The sequence below is a fragment of the Heterodontus francisci genome, chromosome 11 (assembly GCF_036365525.1).
Source record: "Heterodontus francisci isolate sHetFra1 chromosome 11, sHetFra1.hap1, whole genome shotgun sequence".
Lineage (NCBI taxonomy): Eukaryota > Metazoa > Chordata > Chondrichthyes > Heterodontiformes > Heterodontidae > Heterodontus > Heterodontus francisci.
Genome location: NC_090381.1, coordinates 85,703,907 through 85,729,083, shown reverse-complemented (window position 1 = coordinate 85,729,083; position 25,177 = coordinate 85,703,907). Strand labels below are relative to the sequence as shown.

The 25,177-nt window shown below is 42.4% G+C and overlaps 1 protein-coding gene across 3 annotated transcripts in view; it reads right to left on the bottom strand.

Moving 5' to 3' along the window:
* The window catches only part of LOC137375351 (mucin-2-like), a 59,244-nt gene that overhangs the window by 28,466 nt on the left and 5,601 nt on the right, over positions 1-25,177 (bottom strand). For all 3 annotated transcript variants that reach the window (XM_068042391.1, XM_068042390.1, XM_068042392.1), the window contains exons 2-5: positions 19,943-20,146; positions 6,085-6,291; positions 3,564-3,770; positions 1,047-1,253 (exon numbers count right to left, since the gene is read on the bottom strand). In XM_068042391.1, coding sequence (XP_067898492.1) covers positions 1,047-1,253; positions 3,564-3,770; positions 6,085-6,291; positions 19,943-20,146 — 825 coding nt within the window. The remainder of the gene's footprint in view (positions 1-1,046; positions 1,254-3,563; positions 3,771-6,084; positions 6,292-19,942; positions 20,147-25,177) is intronic.

Here is a 25,177-nt window from a genome sequence, read left to right as displayed (position 1 = left end):
GTGATGAAATTCCTCCTCATCTCTGTCCTAAATGGCCTACCTCTTATTTTGAGACTGTGTCCCCTGGTTCTGGTCCTCCCCAGCCAGGGGAAACATCTTTCCTGCATCTACTGTTTCGAGCCCTGTAAGAATTCTATATGCCTCAATGAGATCACCTCTCATTCTTCTAACCTCGAGAGAATATAAGCCCACTCTCCTCAATTTCTCCTCATAGGACAATCCTGCCATCCCAGGGATCAGTCAGGTGAACCTTTGTTGCACTTCCTCTGTGGCAAGTATATCCTTCCTTTGTTAAGGAGACCAAAACTGGACACAATACTCCAGATGTGGTCTCACTAAGGCACTATACAATTGCAGCAAGTCTTCTTTACTCCTCTACTCAAATCCCCTTGCAATTAATGCCAAAATACCATTTGCCTTCCTAATTGCTTGCTGCACCAGCATGTTAAAAAAAAAATCGAGGCAGACACTCCTGTGCAGTGCTGAAGGAGTGCTTTCCTGTTGGAGGTGCCGTCCTTTGGATGAGATGTCAAACCAAGGCCCCATTTCAGTATGAAATAGCTGTTAAAAAGAAGGTCTGATCCCTACTATTTCCTGTTGAGGTTGACCTGATCCCTATTGTTGATGTGGTTTCACTTGTTGATGGCTGAGTGGATCTCTCTGCAGTTGTTGGTTCTGGTATGCGTGTTGGTGTTGAAGTGGCTGTAAAGATTGGTAAAGATTGTTGATTGTGCAGGTGTAGAAGGTGTCCCAGCAGGAGTAGTTGATGTAGTTGTGCAAAAAAAAAAAATTCAACCTTAACATGGGACATAATCTAATTTGTTCTACTTCAATGACATGATCTTAAATCTGAGAAATATAATATTGCAATTTCCAATCAAGGTGTCTTTCTATACTTAAGTTGTTTAATGGTGTCACTCCATCTATGATTATAATTCAACAAAATATAACCTTTTTTTTATTCTGTCAGAAACTCTGGGGTGAGTTGCATTATTTGCACCACCATCAGTATGAAATAGCTGTTAAAGATAAGGTCTACTCCTTACTATTTCCAGTTGCTGAGGGACTGACAGTAATAGTTGAGATTGTTGTTGTGGATTCAGTTATTAATGGTTGAATGGAGATAACTTGAGTTGTTGGTTCTGTTGTGCTTGTTGCTGCTGAAGTGTTTGTAATGATCGGTGTTGCAGTTGTTGATTGTATGGATGTGGATGTCCCAGCAGGAGTAGTTGTAGTCGGAACAGTTGATGTGGCTGTGTAAACAAAATTAAAATTCAGTCTTGGAATGTAAGATGAGACTCAATCTTATTTGTTCTATTTAAATTACATCATGTAACATTTGAGTAATATAACATTGCAATGTCCAACCATGATATCTTTCTGGACTTATATTGTGAAATGTGGTCACTCCAGTTGTGATTATAAAGCAAGAAAATAGAACAGTTTTTAATTCTGTCATAAACTCTATGGGAAGGATGCACCATCTGTGGCTAAGTAAGCAAGTTAAGGATGGTAAAAAATTGAAAGAAAAGGCGTACAATGCTGTGAAGATTAATGGTAGGCCAGAAGATTAGAAATAATTTAGAAACCAACAAAGGAGGACTTAAAAAAAAAGAGGGAGAAATTAGTTCAGGAGAGCAAGCTGGCAAGAAATATAGAAACGGACAGTAAGAGCTTCTTCAAGTATATAAAAAGGAAGAGTGTAGCTCAAGTAAACATTGGCCACGTACAGGATGAGACTGCGGAATTAATAATGGGAAACAGGAAATAGCAGAGACTTTGAACAAATATTTTGTATCTGTCTTCACAGAAGAATACACAAAAAATATCCCAAGAATAGTAAACAAATCACGGGCAACAGGGAGGGAGGAACTTAAAGCAATCACTACCAGCAGAGAAAAAGAACTAGGAAAACTAATGGGACCAAAGCCTATGAATGTCCCTGGACCTGATGTCCTGCATCCTAGGGTATCAAAAGAAGTGACTGCAGAGATAGTGCATGCATTGGTTGTAATCTCCCAAAATTCCCTAGATTCTGGGAAGGTCCCAGCAGATTGGAAAACTGCAAATGTAACACCTCAATTCAAGAACGGAGGGAGACAGAAAGCAGGAAACTATAGGCCACTTAGCGTAGCACCTGTCATTGGGAAAATGCTGGAAGCCATTATTAAGGAAGTAGTAGCAGGACATTTAGAAAATCATAATGCAGTCAAGCAGAATAACATGGTTTTGTGAATGGAAAATCAGGTTTTACATTGGAATATAGGAACATTGGAGCATTAGAACATAGGAAATAGGAGCAGGTGTAGGCCATTTGACCCTTCGAGCCTGCTACACCATTCAACTAGATCAAGGCTGATCTTTTACCTCAATACCATTTTCCCGCACTATCCCCATATCCCTTGATGTCTTTAAGATCTAGAACTCGAACGATCTCGGTCTTGAATATATATCAATGACGAAGCCTCCACAGGCCTCTGTGGTAGAGCATTCCAAAGCCTCACCACACTCTGAGTGATGAAATTCCTCCTCATCTCAGTCCTAAATGGCCTACCTCTTATTTTGAGACTGTGTCCCCTGGTTCTGGTCCTCCCCAGCCAGGGGAAACATCTTTCCTGCATCTACTGTTTAGAGCCCTGTAAAAATTCTATATGCCTCAATGAGATCAACTCTCATTCTTCTAACCTCGAGAGAATATAAGCCCATTCTCCTCAATTTCTCCTCATAGGACAATCCTGCCATCCCAGGATCAGTCAGGTGAACCTTTGTTGCACTCCCTCTGTGGCAAGTATATCCTTCCTTTGTTAAGGAGACCAAAACTGGACACAATACTCCAGATGTGGTCTCACTAAGGCACTATACAATTGCAGCAAGACTTCTTTACTCCTCTACTCAAATCCCCTTGCAATTAATGCCAAAATACCATTTGCCTTCCTAATTGCTTGCTGCACCAGCATGTTAAACAAAAATCGAGGCTGACACTCCTGTGCAGTGCTGAAGGAGTGCTTTCCTGTTGGAGGTGCCGTCCTTTGGATGAGATGTCAAACCAAGGCCCCATTTCAGTATGAAATAGCTGTTAAAAAGAAGGTCTGATCCCTACTATTTCCTGTTGAGGTTGACCTGATCCCTATTGTTGATGTGGTTTCACTTGTTGATGGCTGAGTGGATCTCCCTGCAGTTGTTGGTTCTGGTATGCGTGTTGGTGTTGAAGTGGCTGTAAAGATTGGTAAAGATTGTTGATTGTGCAGGTGTAGAAGGTGTCCCAGCAGGAGTAGTTGATGTAGTTGTGCAAAAAAAAAATCAAAATTCAATCTTAACATGGGACATAATCTAACTTGTTCTACTTCAATGACATGATCTTAAATCTGAGAAATATAATATTGCAATTTCCAATCAAGGTGTCTTTCTATACTTAAGTTGTTTAATGGTGTCACTCCATCTGTGATTATAATTCAACAAAATATAACCATTTTTTTTATTCTGTCAGAAACTCTGGGGTGAGTTGCATTATTTGCACCACCATCAGTATGAAATAGCTGTTCAAGATAAGGTCTACTCCTTACTATTTCCAGTTGCTGAGGGACTGACAGTAATAGTTGAGATTGTTGTTGTGGATTCAGTTATTAATGGTTGAATGGAGATAACTTGAGTTGTTGGTTCTGTTGTGCTTGTTGCTGCTGAAGTGTTTGTAATGATCGGTGTTGCAGTTGTTGATTGTATGGATGTGGATGTCCCAGCAGGAGTAGTTGTAGTCGGAACAGTTGATGTGGCTGTGTAAACAAAATTAAAATTCAGTCTTGGAATGTAAGATGAGACTCAATCTTATTTGTTCTATTTAAATTACATCATGTAACATTTGAGTAATATAACATTGCAATGTCCAACCATGATATCTTTCTGGACTTATATTGTGAAATGTGGTCACTCCAGTTGTGATTATAAAGCAAGAAAATAGAACAGTTTTTAATTCTGTCATAAACTCTATGGGAAGGATGCACCATCTGTGGCTAAGTAAGCAAGTTAAGGATGGTTAGAAATTGAAAGAAAAGGCGTACAATGCTGTGAGGATTAATGGTAGGCCAGAAGATTAGAAATATTTTAGAAACCAACAAAGGAGGACTTAAAAAAAAAGAGGGAGAAATTAGTTCAGGAGAGCAAGCTGGCAAGAAATATAGAAACGGACAGTAAGAGCTTCTTCAAGTATATAAAAAGGAAGAATGTAGCTCAAGTAAACATTGGCCACGTACAGGATGAGACTGCGGAATTAATAATGGGAAACAGGAAATAGCAGAGACTTTGAACAAATATTTTGTATCTGTCTTCACAGAAGAATACACAAAAAATATCCCAAGAATAGTAAACAAATCACGGGCAAAAGGGAGGGAGGAACTTAAAGCAATCACTACCAGCAGAGAAAAAGAACTAGGAAAACTAATGGGACCAAAGCCTATGAATGTCCCTGGACCTGATGTCCTGCATCCTAGGGTATCAAAAGAAGTGACTGCAGAGAAAATGCATGCATTGGTTGTAATCTCCCAAAATTCCCTAGATTCTGGGAAGGTCCCAGCAGATTGGAAAACTGTAAATGTAACACCTCAATTCAAGAACGGAGGGAGACAGAAAGCAGGAAACTATAGGCCACTTAGCGTAGCACCTGTCATTGGGAAAATGCTGGAAGCCATTATTAAGGAAGTAGTAGCAGGACATTTAGAAAATCATAATGCAGTCAAGCAGAATAACATGGTTTTGTGAATGGAAAATCAGGTTTTACATTGGAATATAGGAACATTGGAGCATTAGAACATAGGAAATAGGAGCAGGTGTAGGCCATTCGACCCTTCGAGCCTGCTACGCCATTCAACTAGATCAAGGGTGATCTTTTACCTCAATGCCATTTTCCCGCACTATCCCCATATCCCTTGACGTCTTTAAGATCTAGAACTCGAACGATCTCGGTCTTGAATATACTCAATGACGAAGCCTCCACAGGCCTCTGTGGTAGAGCATTCCAAAGCCTCACCACACTCTGAGTGATGAAATTCCTCCTCATCTCAGTCCTAAATGGCCTACCTCTTATTTTGAGACTGTGTCCCCTGGTTCTGGTCCTCCCCAGCCAGGGGAAACATCTTTCCTGCATCTACTGTTTCGAGCCCTGTAAAAATTCTATATGCCTCAATGAGATCAACTCTCATTCTTCTAACCTCGAGAGAATATAAGCCCATTCTCCTCAATTTCTCCTCATAGGACAATCCTGCCATCCCAGGGATCAGTCAGGTGAACCTTTGTTGCACTCCCTCTGTGGCAAGTATATCCTTCCTTTGTTAAGGAGACCAAAACTGGACACAATACTCCAGATGTGGTCTCACTAAGGCACTATACAATTGCAGCAAGACTTCTTTACTCCTCTACTCAAATCCCCTTGCAATTAATGCCAAAATACCATTTGCCTTCCTAATTGCTTGCTGCACCAGCATGTTAAAAAAAAAATCGAGGCAGACACTCCTGTGCAGTGCTGAAGGAGTGCTTTCCTGTTGGAGGTGCCGTCCTTTGGATGAGATGTCAAACCAAGGCCCCATTTCAGTATGAAATAGCTGTTAAAAAGAAGGTGTGATCCCTACTATTTCCTGTTGAGGTTGACCTGATCCCTATTGTTGATGTGGTTTCACTTGTTGATGGCTGAGTGGATCTCTCTGCAGTTGTTGGTTCTGGTATGCGTTTTGGTGTTGAAGTGGCTGTAAAGATTGGTAAAGATTGTTGATTGTGCAGGTGTAGAAGGTGTCCCAGCAGGAGTAGTTGATGTAGTTGTGCAAAAAAAAAAATCAAAATTCAACCTTAACATGGGACATAATCTAACTTGTTCTACTTCAATGACATGATCTTAAATCTGAGAAATATAATATTGCAATTTCCAATCAAGGTGTCTTTCTATACTTAAGTTGTTTAATGGTGTCACTCCATCTGTGATTATAATTCAACACAACAGATAACCATTTTTTTTATTCTGTCAGAAACTCTGGAGTGAGTTGCATTATTTGCACCACCATCAGTATGAAATAGCTGTTAAAGATAAGGTCTACTCCTTACTATTTCCAGTTGCTGAGGGACTGACAGTAATAGTTGAGATTGTTGTTGTGGATTCAGTTATTAATGGTTGAATGGAGATAACTTGAGTTGTTGGTTCTGTTGTGCTTGTTGCTGCTGAAGTGTTTGTAATGATCGGTGTTGCAGTTGTTGATTGTATGGATGTGGATGTCCCAGCAGGAGTAGTTGTAGTCGGAACAGTTGATGTGGCTGTGTAAACAAAATTAAAATTCAGTCTTGGAATGTAAGATGAGACTCAATCTTATTTGTTCTATTTAAATTACATCATGTAACATTTGAGTAACATAACATTGCAATGTCCAACCATGAAATCTTTCTGGACTTATATTGTGAAATGTGGTCACTCCAGTTGTGATTATAAAGCAAGAAAATAGAACAGTTTTTAATTCTGTCATAAACTCTATGGGAAGGATGCACCATCTGTGGCTAAGTAAGCAAGTTAAGGATGGTAAAAAATTGAAAGAAAAGGCTTACAATGCTGTGAAGATTAATGGTAGGCCAGAAGATTGGAAATATTTTAGAAACCAACAAAGGAGGACTTAAAAAAAAAGAGGGAGAAATTAGTTCAGGAGAGCAAGCTGGCCAGAAATATAGAAACAGACAGTAAGAGCTTCTTCAAGTATATAAAAAGGAAGAGCGTAGTTCAAGTAAACGTTCGGCACTTTGAGGATGAGACTGCGGAATTAATAATGGGAAACAAGGAAATAGCAGAGACTTTGAACAAATATTTTGTATCTGTCTTCACGGAAGAACGCACAAAAAATATCCCAAGAGTAGCACAAAATCAAGGGCAAAATGGAGGGAGAAATTTAAAACAATCACTATCACTAGAAAAAAAGTACTATGAGGACTAATGGGACTAAATGTTGACAAGTCCCCTGGACCTGATGGCTGACATCCTAGGGTATCAAAAGAAGTGACTGCAGAGATAGTGGATGCATTGGTTGCAATCTTCCAAAATTCCCTTGATTCTGGAAAGTTCCCAGTGGATTGGAAAACTGCAAATGTAAACCTCGATTCAAGAAAGGAGGGAGACAGCAAGCAGAAAGCCTAACATCATCATTGTGAAGATGCTGGAATCTATTATTAAGGAAGTAATAGTCGGCCATTTAGAAAATCATAATGCAATCAAGGAGAGTCAACATGGTTTTGTAAATGGAAAATCGTGTTTGATATATTTCTTAGAGTTCTTTGAGGATGTAAAAAGCAGAGTGGATAAGACAGAACCAGTAGATGTCAGGTATTTGGATATCCAAAAGGCATTTGATAAAGTGCCGCGTAAAAGGTTACTGCACACGATATGAGCTCATGGTGTTGAATGCAGAACAGGCTTGAGGAGCCAAATGGCTTTCTCATGCTCCTATTTCTTATGTTCTTATTTTCAGCAGCATCAGTATGCAACAGCTGTTAAATGAAAAGTGTGATCCTTACGACTTCCTGTTGTCGTGGAATTGTTCTCTAGTGTTAGCAGTGTTCAATTGGTAGCACTCTTGCCTCTGAGATGGGAGTTTGAGGGTTCATGTCCCACTCCAGGGTCTGAGCCCCAAAAAAATCATGGCTGACACTGCTGTGCAGTACCGAGAGAGTGCTTTTCTGTTGGAGGCGCTATCCTTTGGCTGAGACGTCAAACTAAGGCCCTATTACAGTCTGAAAAAGCTGTTAAAGAGAAGGTCTGATCTTTACTACATCCTGTTGGTGTTGACCTGGTCCCTATTGTTGAGCTTGTTGTGTTGGATTCACTTGTTGAGTATTAAGTGGATCTCTCTGTAGTTGTTGGTTCTGGTGTGCTTGTTGGTGCTGAGGTGGATGTAGTTGTTGATTGTACAGGTGTAGAAGATGTCCCATCAGGAGTAGTTGTAATAGAAGCAATTGATGGAGTTGCGTAAACAAAAGCAAAATTAAGCCTTGTTCTAGTTAATCACATTACATAACTTCTGAGTAATATAATTCGGGGCGGCACAGTGGCGCAGTGGTTAGCACCGCAGCCTCACAGCTCCAGCGACCCGGGTTCAATTCTGGGTACTGACTGCGGAGTTCGCAAGTTCTCCCTATGACCGTGTGGGTTTTCGTCGGGTGCTCCGGTTTCCTCCCACAGCCAAAGACTTGCAGGTTGATAGGTAAATTGGCCATTATAAATTGCCCCAAGTATAGGTCGGTCGTAGGGGAAGGTGGGGATGTGGTAGGAATATGGGATTAATGTAGGATTAATATAAATGGGTGGTTGATGGTTGGCACAGATTCGGTGGGCCGAAGGGCCTGTTTCAGTGCTGTATCTCTAAATAAATAATATTGCAATGTCCAAACATGTCGTCAGCCAGAAGTGCCAAGTGGATGACCCATCTTCTTGAGGTCCCCACCACTGCAGATGCCATTCATCAGACAGTTCAATTAACTCCACGTGATATCAAAAAATGGCTGAAGATGCTGGATACAGTAAAGACTATGGGTCCTGACCACATCCTGGCCGTGGAACTTAAGACTTGTGCTCCAGATCTAGCTGCACCTGTAGCAAAACAGTTCCAGTACAGCTATGACACTGGCATGTACCTGACAATGTGGAAAATTCCCAGCTATGTCCTGTACACAAAAAGCAGAACAAGTCAATTACGGACCTCTCAATCTACTATTGAATCTACTCTCAATCATCAGCAAAGTGATGGAAGGTTTCATTAACAGTGCTATCAAGCTGCACTTACTCAGCAATTAATTTCTCACTGACGCTCAGTTTGGGTTTCACAAGGGCCATTCGGCTCTAGGACTCATTACAGCCTTGGTCCAAACATGGACAAAAGAGCTCAATTGCCCTTGACATCAAGGCAGTATTTGACTGAGTGTGGCATCAAGGGGCCTTAACAAAATTGAAGTCAATGGGAATCAGGAAGAAAATTCTCCACTCGTTCAGTGCAGAAGTGCAGAAGGTTTTAGTTTAGACAGGCATCAAGATCGGCGCAGGCTTGGAGGGCCGAATGGCCTGTTCCTGTGCTGTACTGTTCTTTGTTCTTTCAGGTCATACATAGCACAAAGGAAGATGGTTGTGATTCTTGGAGTCCAATCATCTCACCCCCAGGACATAGCTGCAGAAGTTTCTCAGGGTCGTGTCCTTGACCCAACCATCTTCAGCTGCTTCATCAATGTCCTTCTCTCCAACATAAGGTCAGAAGTGGGGATGTTCGCTGATGATTGCACAGTGTTCAGTACCATTCACAACTCCTCAGATACTGAAGCAGTCCGTACCTGCATGCAGCAAGACCTGGACAATAATTCAGGCTTAGGCTGCTAAGTGGTGAGTAACATTTGCGCCACACATGTGCCAGGAAATAACCATCTCCAGCAAGAGAGAATCTAACCATCTCCCCATGACATTCAATGGCATTACCATCACTGAATCCCCACCATCAACATCCTGAGCATCACCTTTGACCAGTAACTTCACTGGGCCAGCATATAAATACTGTGGCTGCAAAAGCAGGTCAGAGGCTGGGAATTCTGATCAAGTAACTCATATCCTGACTTCTCAAAGCCTGTCCACCATCTGCAAGGCACAAGTCAGGAGTGTGATGGAATACTCTCCACTTGCCTGGATAAGTGCAGCACCAACAAAATTCAAGAAGCCTCACACCATCCAGCAGAAAGCAGTTTGCTTGATCAGCACCCCAAGATCCACCTTAAACATTCATTACATCTACCGCCGGCACACTGTGACAGCAGTGCGTACCATATAAAAGATGCCTGCAGCAACTCATCAAAGCTGCTTTGAAACCACCTTCCAAGCCTGCAACATCTATGGCCTAGATGAAAAGGGCAGCCGATGCATGGGAGCACCACCACCTGCAAGTATCCTCCCAAGTCACACAGCATCCTGAATTGGAACTATATCGCTGTTCTTTCATTGTCACTGGGTCAAAATACTGGAACTCCCTCCCTAACAGCACTGTGATTGTACCTACACCACATGGGCTGCAGTGGGTGAAGAAGGCAGCTGACCACCACCTTCTCAAGAGCAATTAGGAATGGGCAATAAATGCTGGCCTTGCCAGCAACACACACATCCCAGGAATGAATTTAAAATAAAACACTGAACTATGGCACAACATGGCAGAGAGTAGACTCCAAGATTTTCCAACACTGCACTGGAGTCCATGGTCGAGGATGTGCTATGCAGCTGTGATGTCATCTATCCAATGGGGGTTAAGAGGCTTCGAGACAAGCTGTTGGAAGGCAATGAAAGCAGATTGCTGCGGCAGATGATGCCAAGAATCTCGACCCAAGGACCTAGATGCAGTGCTGTAAGAAGATTGATAATCTTACAGCAGTGGTCAGAAGTCAGTAAGTGCATTTTCAAATGCTATTTTCCACCACTGCACCACTAGCCTCACACACTGCTCAATGCACTACACCCCCATCACTCACCTACCAACAATTTCAATCAAGCACAATTCATACCTAACATTTATATGCTTCACCTCAGACCAACGCACTTAGAACTGTTGCAAGTCTCATACCCACATCTCACAGTTTGCATACACTGCCAGCTATTCAACCATGACAGCCACATTACACAAACAGATTGCTCCACACTCAGTGAAATAATTTTCTCTATTTTGCAGGACAAAATGGTGCATAACCAGAGGAAGCAGGAGCTAACGGGCGGTGAATAGGTGCACATTCATGTCCTTACCTACATGGAGGAGACGGTGTTCACCATCATTGGAACAGTCATTGTTGAGATCCTGGCCAGAAGTTTCACAGAATTTCATAGAATTGTTGCAGCACAGAAGGAGGCCATTTGGCCCATCAAGTCTGTGAATTAACAAATTCACCTAATGCCACTCCCCCGCCTTCTCCCCATAGCCCTGCACATTCTTCCTTTTCAGATAACAATCCAATCTTGAATGCTACAATCGAACCTATCTCCAACATACACACAAGCAGTACATTCCAAGTCCTAACCACTTGCTGAGTGAAAAAACTTATCCTCAAGTCGACATTGCTTCTTTTGACAATTACATTAAATCTGTGCCCTCTCGTTCTTGATTCTTTCACGAGTGAGAACAATTTCTTCCTATCTACTCTGTCCAGGCCCCTCATGATTTTGAACACCTCTATCAAATCTCCTCTCAACCGACTCTTCTCCAAGAAAAACAGTCCCAACTTCTCCAATCTATCCAAGTAACTGAAGATCCTCATCCCTGGAACCATTCTTGTGAATCTTTTCTGCACTCTCTCTAATGCCTTCACATCTTTCCTAAAGCATGACACCCAGAACTGGATGCAATACTCCATTGAGGCGGAACCAATGTTCTATGCATGTTTTACATAACTTCCTTGCTTTTGTACTCTAATGCCCCTATTAGTGAAGCCTAGGATGCTGTATGCTCTATTAACCGCGCTCTCGACCTGTCCTGACACTTTCAAGGATCTATGCACATATACACCCAGATTCCTCTGCTCCGGCATCCCCTTTAGAAATGTGCCTTTATTTTATATTGTCTCTCCACATTCTTCCTACCAAAATGAAAAGCTTCACACTTCTCTGCATTAAATTTCATCTGCCACTTGTCCACCCATTCCACAAACCTGTTAATGTCCTTTTGAAGTTCTACACTTTCCTCCTCACAAGTTCACAATGTTTTTAAGTTTTGTATCAACAAATTTTGAAATTATGCCCTGTGCACCAAGGTTTAGGTCATTAATATATATCAGGAACGGCAAGGGTCCTAACACCGACTCTTGGGGAACTCCACTACAAATCTTCTTCCAGTCCAAAAAACATCCATTAAACACTATTCTCTGTTTCCTGTCACTCAGCCAATTTTGTATCCTTGTTGCTACTGTCCCTTTTATTCCATGAGCTATAACTTTGCTCACAAGTCTATCGTGTGGCACTTTAACAAATGCTGTTTGGAAGTCCATGTACACCACATCAACAGCACTACCATGATCAACATTCTCTGTTACCTCATCAAAAACTCCAGCAAGCTAGTTAAACATGATTTGCCCTTCACAAATCCATGCTGTCTTTCCCTTATGAACCCGCATTTGTCCAAGTGACTATTAATTTTGTCCCGAATTATCATTTCTCGAAGCTTTCCCACCACTGAGATTAAACTGACTGGCCTGTAGTTGCTGAGCTTATCACTACACACTTTTTTGAACAAGGGTGTAACATTTGCAATTCTCCAGTCCGCTGGCAGCACCCCAAATCTAGGGAAGACTGGAAAATTATTGCCAGTGCCTCAGCAATTTCCACGCTCACTTCCCTCAGTATCTTTGGATGCATCTCATCCAGTTCTGGTGCCTTATCAACTTTAAGTACAGCCAACCTATCCAATACCTCCTCCTTATCAATTTTAAACCCTTCAAGTGTCTGAATTACCTCCTCTATCAACATGACCTGTGCAGCATCTTCTTCCTTGGGATAAAAACAGATGCAACGTATTCATTTACTACCTCAGCCGTGCCCTCTGCCTCCAGATGTAAATCCCCTTTTTGGTCCCTAATCGGTCCCACTCCTCATTTTACCATTAATATGCCTATAGGACTCTTTTGGATTCCCTTTTATATTAGTTGCCACACTCTCTACTTCTCTGATTTGCTTTTTTCACTTCCCCGCTGAGCTTTCTATATTCAGCCTGGTTCTCAATTGTATTATCCACCTGACATTTATCATAAGCACATTTTTTCTTCTTCATCTTAAACTCTATCTCTTTTGTCATCCAGGGAGCTCTGGATTTGTTTGCCCCACCTTTCCCCTTCATGGGAATATATTTTGATTGTGTCCGAACTATCTCTACATTAAAGGCAGCCCATTGTTAAGTTACCGTTTTGCCTGCCAATCTTTGGTTCCAATTTATCTGGGCCAGATCCATTCTTACCCCACTGATGTTGGCTTTCCGCCAGTTAATTATTCTTACTCTGGATTGTCCCTTATCCTTTTCCAGAGCCAACCTAAATGTTATGATAATGAGCACTGTTGCCTAATTGTTCCGCTGCTGGCACTTGATTCACTTGGCCCACCTCATTCCCAAGAACCAGCTCTAGCAGTGTCTCCTTTCTCATTGGACTGGAAACATACTGCTGGAGAAAATTCTCTTGAACACACTCTAGGAACTGTTGCCCCTCTCTGCCCTTTACACTACTAATATCCTAGTCTATATGCAGATAGACTAAAGCCAAAAGACTTGCAGGTTGGTAGGTAAATTGGCCATTATAAATTGCCACTAGTATAGGTAGGTGGTAGGGAAATATAGGGACAGGTGGGGATGTTTGGTAGGAATATGGGATTAGTGTAGGATTAGAATAATTGGGTGGTTGATGGTCGGCACAGACTCGGTGAGCCGAAGGGCCTGTTTCAGTGCTGTATCTCTAAACTAAACTAAACTAATTAAAGTCCCCCATTATAACCTGTGATGTCCTCGGGATTGGAGTGAGGTTTAGGGGATTTGGTATACCACAAGCTACAAGTTCTCCGCCAAGTCGCACAATATCCTGGCTTGGAACTATATCACCATTTCTTCAATGTCACCGGATCAAAATCCTGGAACTCCCTCCCTAACAGCATTGTGGGTATACCCACACCAGATGGACTGCAGCATTTCAAGAAAGCAGCTAGACACCACCTTCTCAAGGGCAATTTAGGGATGGGCAATAAATTCAGGTCTTGCCAGTGAAGCCCACATCCCATGAAAGAATAAAAAAATCTTTCCATGGATCTGGTGATACTCCTTCACCATATGACCAAAGAATTCAATTCAGATTTCATTGAACAAGTACATGCCTTTGTTCAAGGTGAGGTCACATTCTCTGAGGCATTGTAGGCATGCATGTTGACGTGTCTCAAGTTACTTTTCAGTGCGGCCATAGATGAGAATGTCATGATTGAAGCTCAGCGTGCTTTCAAGTCCTTGAAGTGCAGATAAAATCATGTGCTGAAATACCTCAGCTACTGAATTGACTCCAAAGATTAGCCTCTTGTATCAGAATTGTCTGATGTGAGTAGAGACTGCAGTAAGATATCTCGATTCTTCTGCAAGCTCATTTTGATGGTATCCTGCATTGAGGCCAAGATTAGTGAAGTCTTTAGCACCATTCACTTTATCTATGATGTCATTGATTGTCAGTGTCAAGTGTCTTTCTTGTGGTATGGCTTGGTTTGGTGATCGAATATCAACCCAGATTCTAATCTGGTTCTCGCTCTTGGGTTTCTTTATGACTTGTATGAGTGAGACCCAAGGGGTAGGCTGATCCCCAACTTTCTCTATAATGTCAAGGTCAAGTTGGCGTTGAGGTTTCTTCTCTGTCTGTTTCCGGACTAGAAATGGTATTTGTCCATTGATGCGCAACTGGGGGAACATTAGGGTCGATGTGCAGCTTACAAGTAACACCTTTCAGTTTGCCAAAGCCAGTGAAGTGATCAGCAGACAGTTTGAGAATGTTTTTGTTTTTATGGGTAGGAATCGTGAATGTGACTGCAATCATGTGCAAATGTTTTGCTGTGTGGAAACTGATAAGTGTGTCACATTCTCCAGATATGACACAGAATACAGCTTTCGTTCTAGTGCCTTTGAACGAGACTGGCGTTTCAAAAGTCCCAAGAATTTTCAGCGGTTTGTCACTGTTGTAAGGGAAAATTTTCATATTCCCCGGTTTGTGGAGAATGGGGCAATCCTGAAGTTTGTTGAATGCTTTGTGTCCCATGATATTGACTAGCGCTCCTGTGTCTGTGAGAGCATCTGTGTCTGAGCCGTCAATGGTCACTGCCATACGTGGCTGTTTGCTGTGTCTGGGATGACAAAAGTATGTTCAGGGTCATCACCTCTATTTTGATGATATTCTCTTGCCTTTTTGCTGTGGTGCCCGTACGTAACGCCCTTTTGTTGATATGAATCTTAGTAGTTAATATTGCTGACAAATGACAAACACGAGCAAAGTGGTTGGGTTTTCTACAAGCTTTACACTGTTTCCCAGTAGCAGGACACTATGTTTGGTGTGGATTAGCACTGTCATGATGAAAACATTCTTTGGATAAGTTGCAACTCTGTTTGTGAGATGGCTGTTGTTGCTTTGTCGATGGTCACAGGAGTTGAACTTGGAGTGTGGTAGTTACCGTTAACAGCCTCAACTTCAGTAGCTCTGGACTCTGAGAGCAATAATAATCTTGCTAACTCCAGCAGCTCTGACAGCTTTGTCTTTCTCGAGTGCTTTTTGACACAGTTGACTGGAGAGACAGTCTTCGACTATTTGTGTTTTGATTTCCCATTTGACATGTTCAACATCACTGGAGTCATATTTGGTTGCCAGTTGCCTCAATCGCATGCAATATCAATCAATTATCTTGTTTGCTTCTTGCTTAGTGTGTCGGAAGACAATTGATTCGTATATGGTGTTTTTCTTGGGCGTAAAGTAGGTCACCGGTGCATTTTTTGCTGAGTTGTAGTCATTTTGCTCAGGCGTAAGTGTCTTAAATATATCTTCTAATCCCTCACCACCATAGTACAGAGCAAGGCATTTTTCCTTGTGTCATCTGTGACTGCAAAATCTACCATTGCGCCTTTGAAATGGTGCAGCCACCTTTGCTAATGTGGCGATACAGATGATGGTTCCGAATGTACATCAAAAGGTGGTAGGTTAGGCACAGACAACACCACACAGATCTGCAATACAGTGATAAAGGATCCAGGATCGCACTCCTTTCAGAGGAAACTTCTCTGTAATGATCCAAAATTATATATATTTTTTGATTGGATGGTTATTTTGGGGAAATCAGTGGGTGTGGATACACTGTACATGCTTCCTGTGTGTCACTTTAATACAGTCTCCAACTTAAATGCTGTCTATAAAAGTAGACAAAAACCTTCCGAAATTTTCATACCTGAAAGCAATATTTCCAGTTTTTCACCATCCTTTGCCAGTTACCTCGTCACCATTGTAATGTTCTCAGGACTGGAGGGAAGGTTAGCCGGGTTTGGTATTAAGATATGTGAGACAGAGATTGAGACACAAGCAGGGAGCTATTTAACACAAAGATTTCTTCTTTATTCTGTTTAGTTTCACTTTCTCTTTGCTAGCATGTCTATCTACAGCAGCCTCTCGAGTACACAGTTCACAATGCAATTGCAATTTCAAAATACTACAACACCACATAACACTCTATAATTCCTGCACCCTCTCTGTAATTTCTTTGTAAATTTGTCCCTCCACATCTTTCCTGCTAGTTGGTGGCCTATAGACTACACAGAGCAATGAAGTTGCACCTTTTTCTGTTTTTCAGTTCTAGCCAAATAGATTCTGTCCTTGATCCTGCTGGGACATCCTTCATCTCCAGCACTGCAATGTTCTCTGCCACAGAGATCTGCCACACTGTTCCTTGCTGAGGTTGAGATAGGAGAATTGCTCCCTGAAGACCCTGGGCAGAAATGACCTCCTGCTGAGAACCCTTCGCCCCCTCCTCCTTCTCCCTCTCCAAGCAGCTTGTCGTCCTCTGTGTTGCCTCTGTTCACTCTTCCTGTCATGCTGCAGGCCAAGTGGAACACAAATGTCTGTACCATCCCTTCCTTCCACGAGTCCACTGGAACAAACATCCCCTAAAGTTCCCTGCTGCCCTCACCCTTAACTTGCATCTTTTTCCAGTTTCTCTCCTATCTCCCGTCCTCTCTGACATCACCTTGTCTATGAGACCTACCTCCTGCTCCCTCGATCCTATTTCCAAAACTGCTGATCATCCACCTTTCCCTTACTGGTCCCCATGTTAGCCGATATTGTTAATGGTTCTCTCTTCAGCTGTTGTCCCTCTCTCCTTTAAATCTGCCATCATCACACCTCTCCTCAAAAAATAAAACTTTGACCCCACCATCCTCACAAGCTACCGCCCCATCTCCAACCTCCCTTTCATCTCCAAATTCCTTGAACCTGTTTTTGCCTCCCAAATCAATGCCCATCTTTCCTGCAATTCCATATTTGAATCCCTCCAATCAGGTTTCTGCCCTGCAACAGTACCGAAACAGCTGAATAGATTGGGCCTATACTCTCTGGAGTTTAAAAGAATGAGAGATGATCTCATTGAAACACACAAGATTGTGAAGGGGCTTGACAGTGTAGACACAAAGGTTGTTTCCCCTGTTTGGGGAATCTGGAATATGGGGACACAGTCTCAAGGTAAGGGGCTGATCATTTAGGACGGAGATGAGGAGAAATTTCTTCACTCAAAGGGTTGTGAATCTTTAGAATTCTCCACATCAGAGAGTTGTGGATGCTCCATTGTATATATTTAAGGCTGAGACAGACAGATTTTTGGTTGCTCAGGGAATCAAGGGATATGGGGAGCAGATGGAAAAACAGAATTGAGGCTGAGGATCAGCTATCTTTATATTGAATGGCGGAGCAAACTCAAGGGGTCTTATGGTCTACTCCTGCTTCTAATTCTTATATTCCTGTGTTCTTATCAAAGTCACAAATGACATCCTATGTGACTGTGACAAAGGTAAACAATCACTTCTCATCCTTCCCGACCTGTCTGCAGCCTTTGACATGGTTGACCACACCATCCTCCTCCAATGTCTCTCCAATGTTGTGCAGGTGGGTGCGACTGCTCTCACCTGGTTCCATTCTTGTTGATCTAATCATAGCCAGAATATCACTTACAATGGCTTTTCTTCCTGCTCTCGCACCGTTACCTCGGGTGTTCCCCAAGGATCTATCCTTGCCCCCCCACTACTTCTCATCTACATTCTGCCCCTCAGCAACATCATCCGAAAGCACAGCATTAGTTTTCTTATGTATGCTGACGACACCCAGCTCTACCTCACTAACATCTCTCTCGACTCCTCCACTGTTGCTAAACTATCAGATGTTATCGCAGGGCACTTAGAAAATCTTAATGCAATCAAGTGGAGTCACCATGGTTTTGTGAAAAGGAAATTGTGTTTGACTAGTTTAATAGAGTTCTTTGAGGAAATAACAAGCAAGATGGATAAAGGGGAACCTGTAGATATGGTGTACTTGGATTTCCAAAAGGCATTTGATAAAGAGACACATCAAAGGTTACTATACAAAATAAGAGCTCATGGTGTTAGGGGTAATGTATTAGCATGGATAAAGGATTGGTTATCTAGCAAGAAGCAGACAGTAGGGATATTTGGGACATTTTCGGATTGGCAAGCTGTAACTAGTGGAGTGCCACAGGGATCAGTGCTGGGGCCTCAACTATTTACAATCTATATCAATGATTTCGATGAAGGGACCAGATGTATAGTTGCTAAATTTGCTGATGATACAAAGATAGGTAGGAGAGTAAGTTGTGAAGAGGACATAAAGATTCTGCAAGGGGATATAGATAGGTCAAGTTAGTGGGCAAAGATCTGGCAAATGGAGTATAATGTGGGAAAATGTGAAATTGTCCATTTTGGCGGGAAGAATAAAAAAGAAGCATATAACTTAAATGGTGAGAGATTGCAGAGCTCTGAGATGCAGAGGGATCTGGGTGTCCTAGTGCATGAATCGCAAAAGATTAGTATGCAGGTGCAGCAAGTAATTAGGAAAGCGAGTAGAATGTTATTGTTTATTGCAATGGGAATTGAATACAAATGTAGGCAGGTTATGCTTCAGTTTTAAAGGGCATTGGTGAGACCACATCTGGAATACGGTGAATAGTATTGGTCTCCTTATTTAAGGCAGGATATAAATGCATTGTAAGCAGTTCAGAAAAGGCTTACTAGACTAATACCTGGAATGGACGGGTTGTCTTATGAGGAAAGGTTGGACAGGCTAAGCTTGTATTCACTGGAGTTTAGAAGAGTAAGAGGTGACTTGATTGAAACATATAAGATGGTGCAGGGTTTTGACGGGGTGGATGCGCAAAGGATGTTTCCACTTGTGGGAGAATCTAGAAGTAGGGGTCACTGTTAAAAAATAAGTGGTCGCCCATTTAAGGCAGAGAGGAGGAGATTTTTTTTATGGGCGGCACAGTGGCGCAGTGGTTAGCACCGCAGCCTCACAGCTCCAGCGACCCGGGTTCAATTCTGGGTACTGCCTGTGTGGAGTTTGCAAGTTCTCCCTGTGTCTGCGTGGGTTTTCTCCGGGTGCTCCGGTTTCCTCCCACAAGCCAAAAGACTTGCAGGTTGATAGGTTAATTGGCCATTATAAATTGCCCCTAGTATAGGTAGGTGGTAGGGAAATATAGGGACAGGTGGGGATGTGGTAGGAATATGGGATTAGTGTAGGATTAGTATAAATGGGTGGTTGATGGTCGGCACAGACTCGGTGGGCCGAAGGGCTGTTTCAGTGCTGTATCTCTAAACTAAACTAAACTCTCAGAGGGTTGGAGGTGGAAGCAGAGTCTTGGAATATTTTTAAGGCAGAGGTAGATAGATTCTTGATAAGCAAGGGGGTAAAAGGTTATTGGAGGTAGAAGGGAATGTGGAGTTGAAGTTACAATCAAATCAGCCATGATCTTGTTGAATGGTGGAGCAGGCTCGAGGGGCCAAGTGGCCTACTCTTGCTCCTAATTCGTATATTCATATGCATATTCGATGTAACTGTTTGAACAAAACAGAAAAATCAGTCTGGGATACTATAGCTAATGCATTATGGACAGTGCTATCTTTTCTGATGCAGTAGAAGCTTAATACGTGAAAAGAATTCTGCATATTTTCACATTGGCAGGTTCAACAATAATGTCCTCACACACTAATATTACCGATTCTATGCTCACAAAATGTGTGCTTGAGTATACACTAAATATAGATATTTCTGTTAGATTGCTGATTAAAAACCATCCTGCTATTGCATTTCATCTAGTACATGCAATGTAAAATGCTCAGTGAAGACAATCTTTCTTGCTTACTGCTTCCTGTTGTTGTGAAACTGATCCTTGTTGTTGAGGTTGTTGTGGGTTCAGTTGTTAACAGTTGAGTGGGGCTGTCTATAGTTGTTGGTTCTGGTGTGCTTATTACATCCACTTCAGGAGCAAAGATTGGGGTTATAGTTGTTGATTGTACAGATGTAGATGTCCCAGCAGGAATAGTTGTATTAGGAACAGTTGATATAGCTGTGTAAATGAAATGAAAATTCAACCTTAGAATGTAACATGAGATTCAGTTTTACTTGTTCTATTTAAATTATATCATAGAAAATCTGAGCAATATCTACTGCAATTTCCAAACTTAGAGTCCTTCTATACTTTCATTGCTTAATCCTGTCACTCCAGGTTTGCTAATAAAGCAACAACATTTAATTGTTTTTTAATTCTGACAGAAACTCTGTCTTGAGTTTCATTATTTTCAGCACCAGCAGTATGAAATAGCTCATAAAAATAAGATCTGATCTTTATGAATTTCTGTTGTAGTGGAAGGGACAGAAGTTTTTGAGGTTGTTGTGAATTGGGTTGTCAATGTTTGAGTGCTGCTCTCTGACATTGTTGGTCCCGGTGTTCTTATTGGTCCTGATGTGGATGTAAAGATTGGTGTTGTAGTTGTTGACTGTACAGGGGTAGAAGATGGCCCAGCAGGAGGAGTTGTAGTAGGAGCAGCTGATGAAACTAAGTAAGCAAAATGAAAATTCAGCCTTAGAATGTAACATGACTGTAATTCCCGGTTCAGTGTTATTGTGTTTATATGATTGGACCATTAATCTAGAGTCCTGGACTAATACTGCAGGGATTCAAATTCAGATCCCATGATGGCAGTATGTGAATTTGAATTCAGTTAATTAAATAAATCTAGAATAAAAAGGTTGTATCTGTAATGTGACCCTGAAGCTATTGGATTGTTGAAAAACTCAACTTCTTCCCTCATGACCTGTCGTGAAAGAAACCTGCCATTCTTATCTGGTCTGGGCTATATGTTGACTCCTGGCCCACATCAATATAGTTAACTCTTAACTGCTCTCTGAAATGGCCTAGCAAGCCACTCAGCTGTATCAAAACCCCTACAGAAAATTATAATAAGAATCAAACTAAATGGACCACCCAGCATCAACCACAGCAATAGATTTAGTCAAAACAATGTCACACCAGGCCCAGTCGATTCTGGAGAGACCTGACAACATCCTGGCTGTCGTGTTGAAGACTTCTACTCCAGAACTAGCGTGCCTCTCTATTCAAGCTATTCCAATACAGTTACAGTATTGGCACCTACCCCACAAAAATGGAAAATTGCCTGGGTATGTCCTGTCCACAAAAAACAGGGCAAATGTAATCCGGCCAATTATCACCCAATCAGCTTACTGTCAATCATCGTCAAAGTGATATTAGGTGTCGTCAACAGTGCTATCAAGTGGTACTTACTCACCAATAACCTGCTTGCTGATGCTCAGTTTGGGTTCTGCCATGACCACTCAGCTCCAGATCTCATTACAGCCTTGGTCCAAACATGGACAAAAAACTATATTCAGAATTGAGGAAATAGTGACTGCCCTTGACATTAAGGCAACATTTGACCGAGTGTGACACCAAAAAGTCCTAGTAAAATTTAAGTCAATGGGAATCAAGGGAAAACTCTCACTGGCTGGAGTCATACCTAGCACAAAGCAAGATGGTTGTGGTTGTAGGATGTCAATCATATAAGCCCCAAGACATAACTACAGGAGCTCCTCAGGGGAGTGTCCTAGGCCCAAATATCTTCCACTGCTTCATCAATGATCTTTCCCGCATCATAAGGTCAGAATTGGGGATGTTCACTGATGATTCAGGCAGCAGGTGCATGGAAACACCACCACCTGCAAGTTGTCCTCTATGTCACAGACCATCCTAACTTGGAAATATACTGCTGTTCCTTCATCATTTCTAGGTCAAAATCCTGGAACTCCCTACATAACAGCACTGTGGGTGCACCTACACCACATGGACTGCAGCAGTGCATGAAGACAGCTCACCACCACCTACTCAAGGGCAATTAGTGATGGGCAATAAATGCTAACCTTTCCTGTGATGCCCACAACCCAGAATGAATACAAATTTTGACAGATATAGACACCGAAAAGCTGTTCACTCTGCATGCAGTTAGGCTGATTATTGTGTTATACATCCATAAGATCTGTTCTGCACTCTCTACCATCAAGTGCCTTGTGCTGCCTCAAAACAAGTTGTTGTGAACCATAACAGGAAGAAGGTTGAATACTAATAGTGGGGATGTTTGTTGATAATTGCAGTGTTCAGTCCCATTCTCAATTCCTCAGTTAATGAAGCAGTCCATGCCCATGTGCAAAAAGACCTAGGACAACATCGAGTCTTGGGCTGACCCACTATCGCTGGGTCAAAATCCTGGAACTCCCTCTCTAACAGCAATGTGGGTGTACCTACACCACATAGACTGCAGCGGTTCAAGAAGGCAGCTTACAACCACCACCACCTTCTCAAAGGCAATTAGGGATGGGCAATAAATGCTGGTCTTGCCAGCAATGCTCACATCCCAATAACGAAAATAAAAAGTGACAAGTAACTTTTGTGCCACACAAGTGCCGGGCAAAGACCATCTCCAACAAGGAAGAGTCCAACCACCTCCGCTTTACATTGAATGGCATTGCCATCGCCTAATACCCTACCATCAATTTATCTTTCTTACTAATTCCTGTTGTTGGTGAACTGATCCCTGTTATTAAGGTTGTTGTGGATTCACCTTTTGATGTTTGAATGGAGCTCTTTGTAATTTAGTTTTAGTTTAGTTTAGAGATACAGCACTGAAACAGGCCCTTCGGCCCACCGAGTCTGTGCCGACCATCAACCACCCATATATACTAATCCTACGCTAATCCCATATTCCTACCACATCCCCACCTGTCCCTATATTTCCCTACCACCTACCTATACTAGGGGCAATTTTATAATGGCCAATTTACCTACCAACCTGCAAGTCTTTTGGCTTGTGGGAGGAAACCGGAGCACCTGGAGAAAACCCACGCAGACACAGGGAGAACTTGCAAACTCCAAACAGGCAGTACCCAGAATTGAACCCGGGTCGCTGGAGCTGTGAGGCTGCGGTGCTAACCACTGCGCCACTGTGCCGCCCACAAGTTGTCTTGTGCTTGTTGTTCTTGAAGTGAATGCAAAGATTGGTGATTTAATTGTTGATTATACAGATGTACATAAACATAGAAACATAGAAAATCTATGACACAAAAGGAGGCCATATGGCCCAGCCGAAAAAGAGTGATCCAGCCAAAAACTACTTTCCAGCTCTTGGTCCGGTGCATATTCAAATATTTTTAAATGCGATGAGAGTTTCTGCCTTTACCACCCTTTCACGTGGTGAGTTACAGACTCCCACCACTCTCTGGATGAAATAATTCTCCTTAACTTCCATTTAACCCTTCTGCCAAGTACTTTAAATCTGGTTATTGAGCCCTCTCTGGTAAGGGAAATGGATCCTTCCAATCCACTCTATCTAGGCCCTTTTTAATTTTCTACACCTCAACACAGGACTGCATGCATGCTAAACAGCAGGAGCAGAATATTATAGACAGAATTAAGTGTTCACACAACCAACAGATCAGATCAAAGCTCTGCAATCCTGCCACATCCAATCGTGAATGGTGATAGACAATTAAGCAACTAACTGCAGGAGGAAGCTCCACAAATATTTCCATCCTTAATGATGGTGGAGGCCAGCAATTCAGCGCAGAAGACAAGGCTGAAGCATTTGCAAACATCTTCAGCCAGAAGTGCCGAGTGGATGATCCATCTCAACCTCCTCCTGAGATCCCCAGCATAACAGATGCCAGTTTTGAGACAATGTGATTCACTCCACGTGATATCAAGAAACAGCTGAAGGCACTGGATACTGCAAAGGCCATAGGCCTGACAACATCCCAGCTGTAGTACTGAAGACTTGTGCTACAGAACTAGCCGCGCCCCTAGCCAAGCTTTTCCAATACAGCCACAACATTAGGATCTACCTGACAATGTGGAAAATTGCCTAGATATGTCCCGTCCAATAAAAGCAGGACAAATCCAAACTAGCTAATTACTGCCCCATCAGTCTACTCTTGATCATCAGCAAAGTGATGGAAGGTGTCATTGACAGTGCTATCAACTGGCATTTATTCAGCAATAACCTGCTCACCAATGCTCTTTTTGGGTTCTATCAGGGCCTCTCAGCTCCAGACCTCATTACAGCCTTGGTTCAAACATGGATGAGTGAGATAAATTCCAAAGGTGAGGTGTGAGTGACTGCCCTTGACATCATACTGCTTGGAGTCATACCTAGCACAAAGGAAGATGTTTACGGTTATTGGAGGCCAATCATCTCAGCCCCAGGACATCACTGCAGGAGTTCCTCAGGGTAGTGTCCTAGGACCAACCATCTTCAGCTGCTTCATCAATGCTCTTCCCTCCAACATGAGGTCAGAAGTGGGAATATTCGCTAATAATTACACATTGTTCAGTACCATTTGCAACTCCTCAGATACTGAGCATGCAGCAAGACCTGAACAACATTAAGGCTTGGGATGATAAGTGGCACGTAACATTCACACCACAAAAGTGCCAGACAATGACCATCTCAAACAAGAGAGAATCTAAGCATCTCCACTTGGCATTGATAGCATTACCATCACTGAATTCCCTTCCATCAAAAGCCTGGGGGTTGCCATTGACTAGAAACTTAACTGGATCGGCCATGTAAATTCTGTGGCTACAAAAGCAGGAAAGAAGCTGGGAATTCTGTGCCAAGTAACTTATCTTCTGACTCCCCACAGCCTGTCCACCGTTTACAAAGGCACAAGTCAGGAGTGTAATGGAATACTCTTCACTTGCCTGGATGAGTGCAGTTCCAAAAACACTGAAGAAACTCAACCCCCGCCAGGAGAAAGCAGCCCGCTTGATCCGATCCACCACCTTAAACATTCACACTCTCTGCTACCAGCGCACAATTACAGCAGTGTGTGCATCTACAAGATGCACCATCGCAACTCACCAAGGCTCCTTCATCAGTAGCTTCCAAATTGTGACCTCTACCACCTAGAAGGACAAGGGCAGCAGACGCATGGGAACACCACCACCTGTAAGTTCCCCTCCAAGCCACACACCATCCTGACTTGGAACTATATTGCTGTTTCTTCACTGTCGCTGGGTCAAAATCCTGAA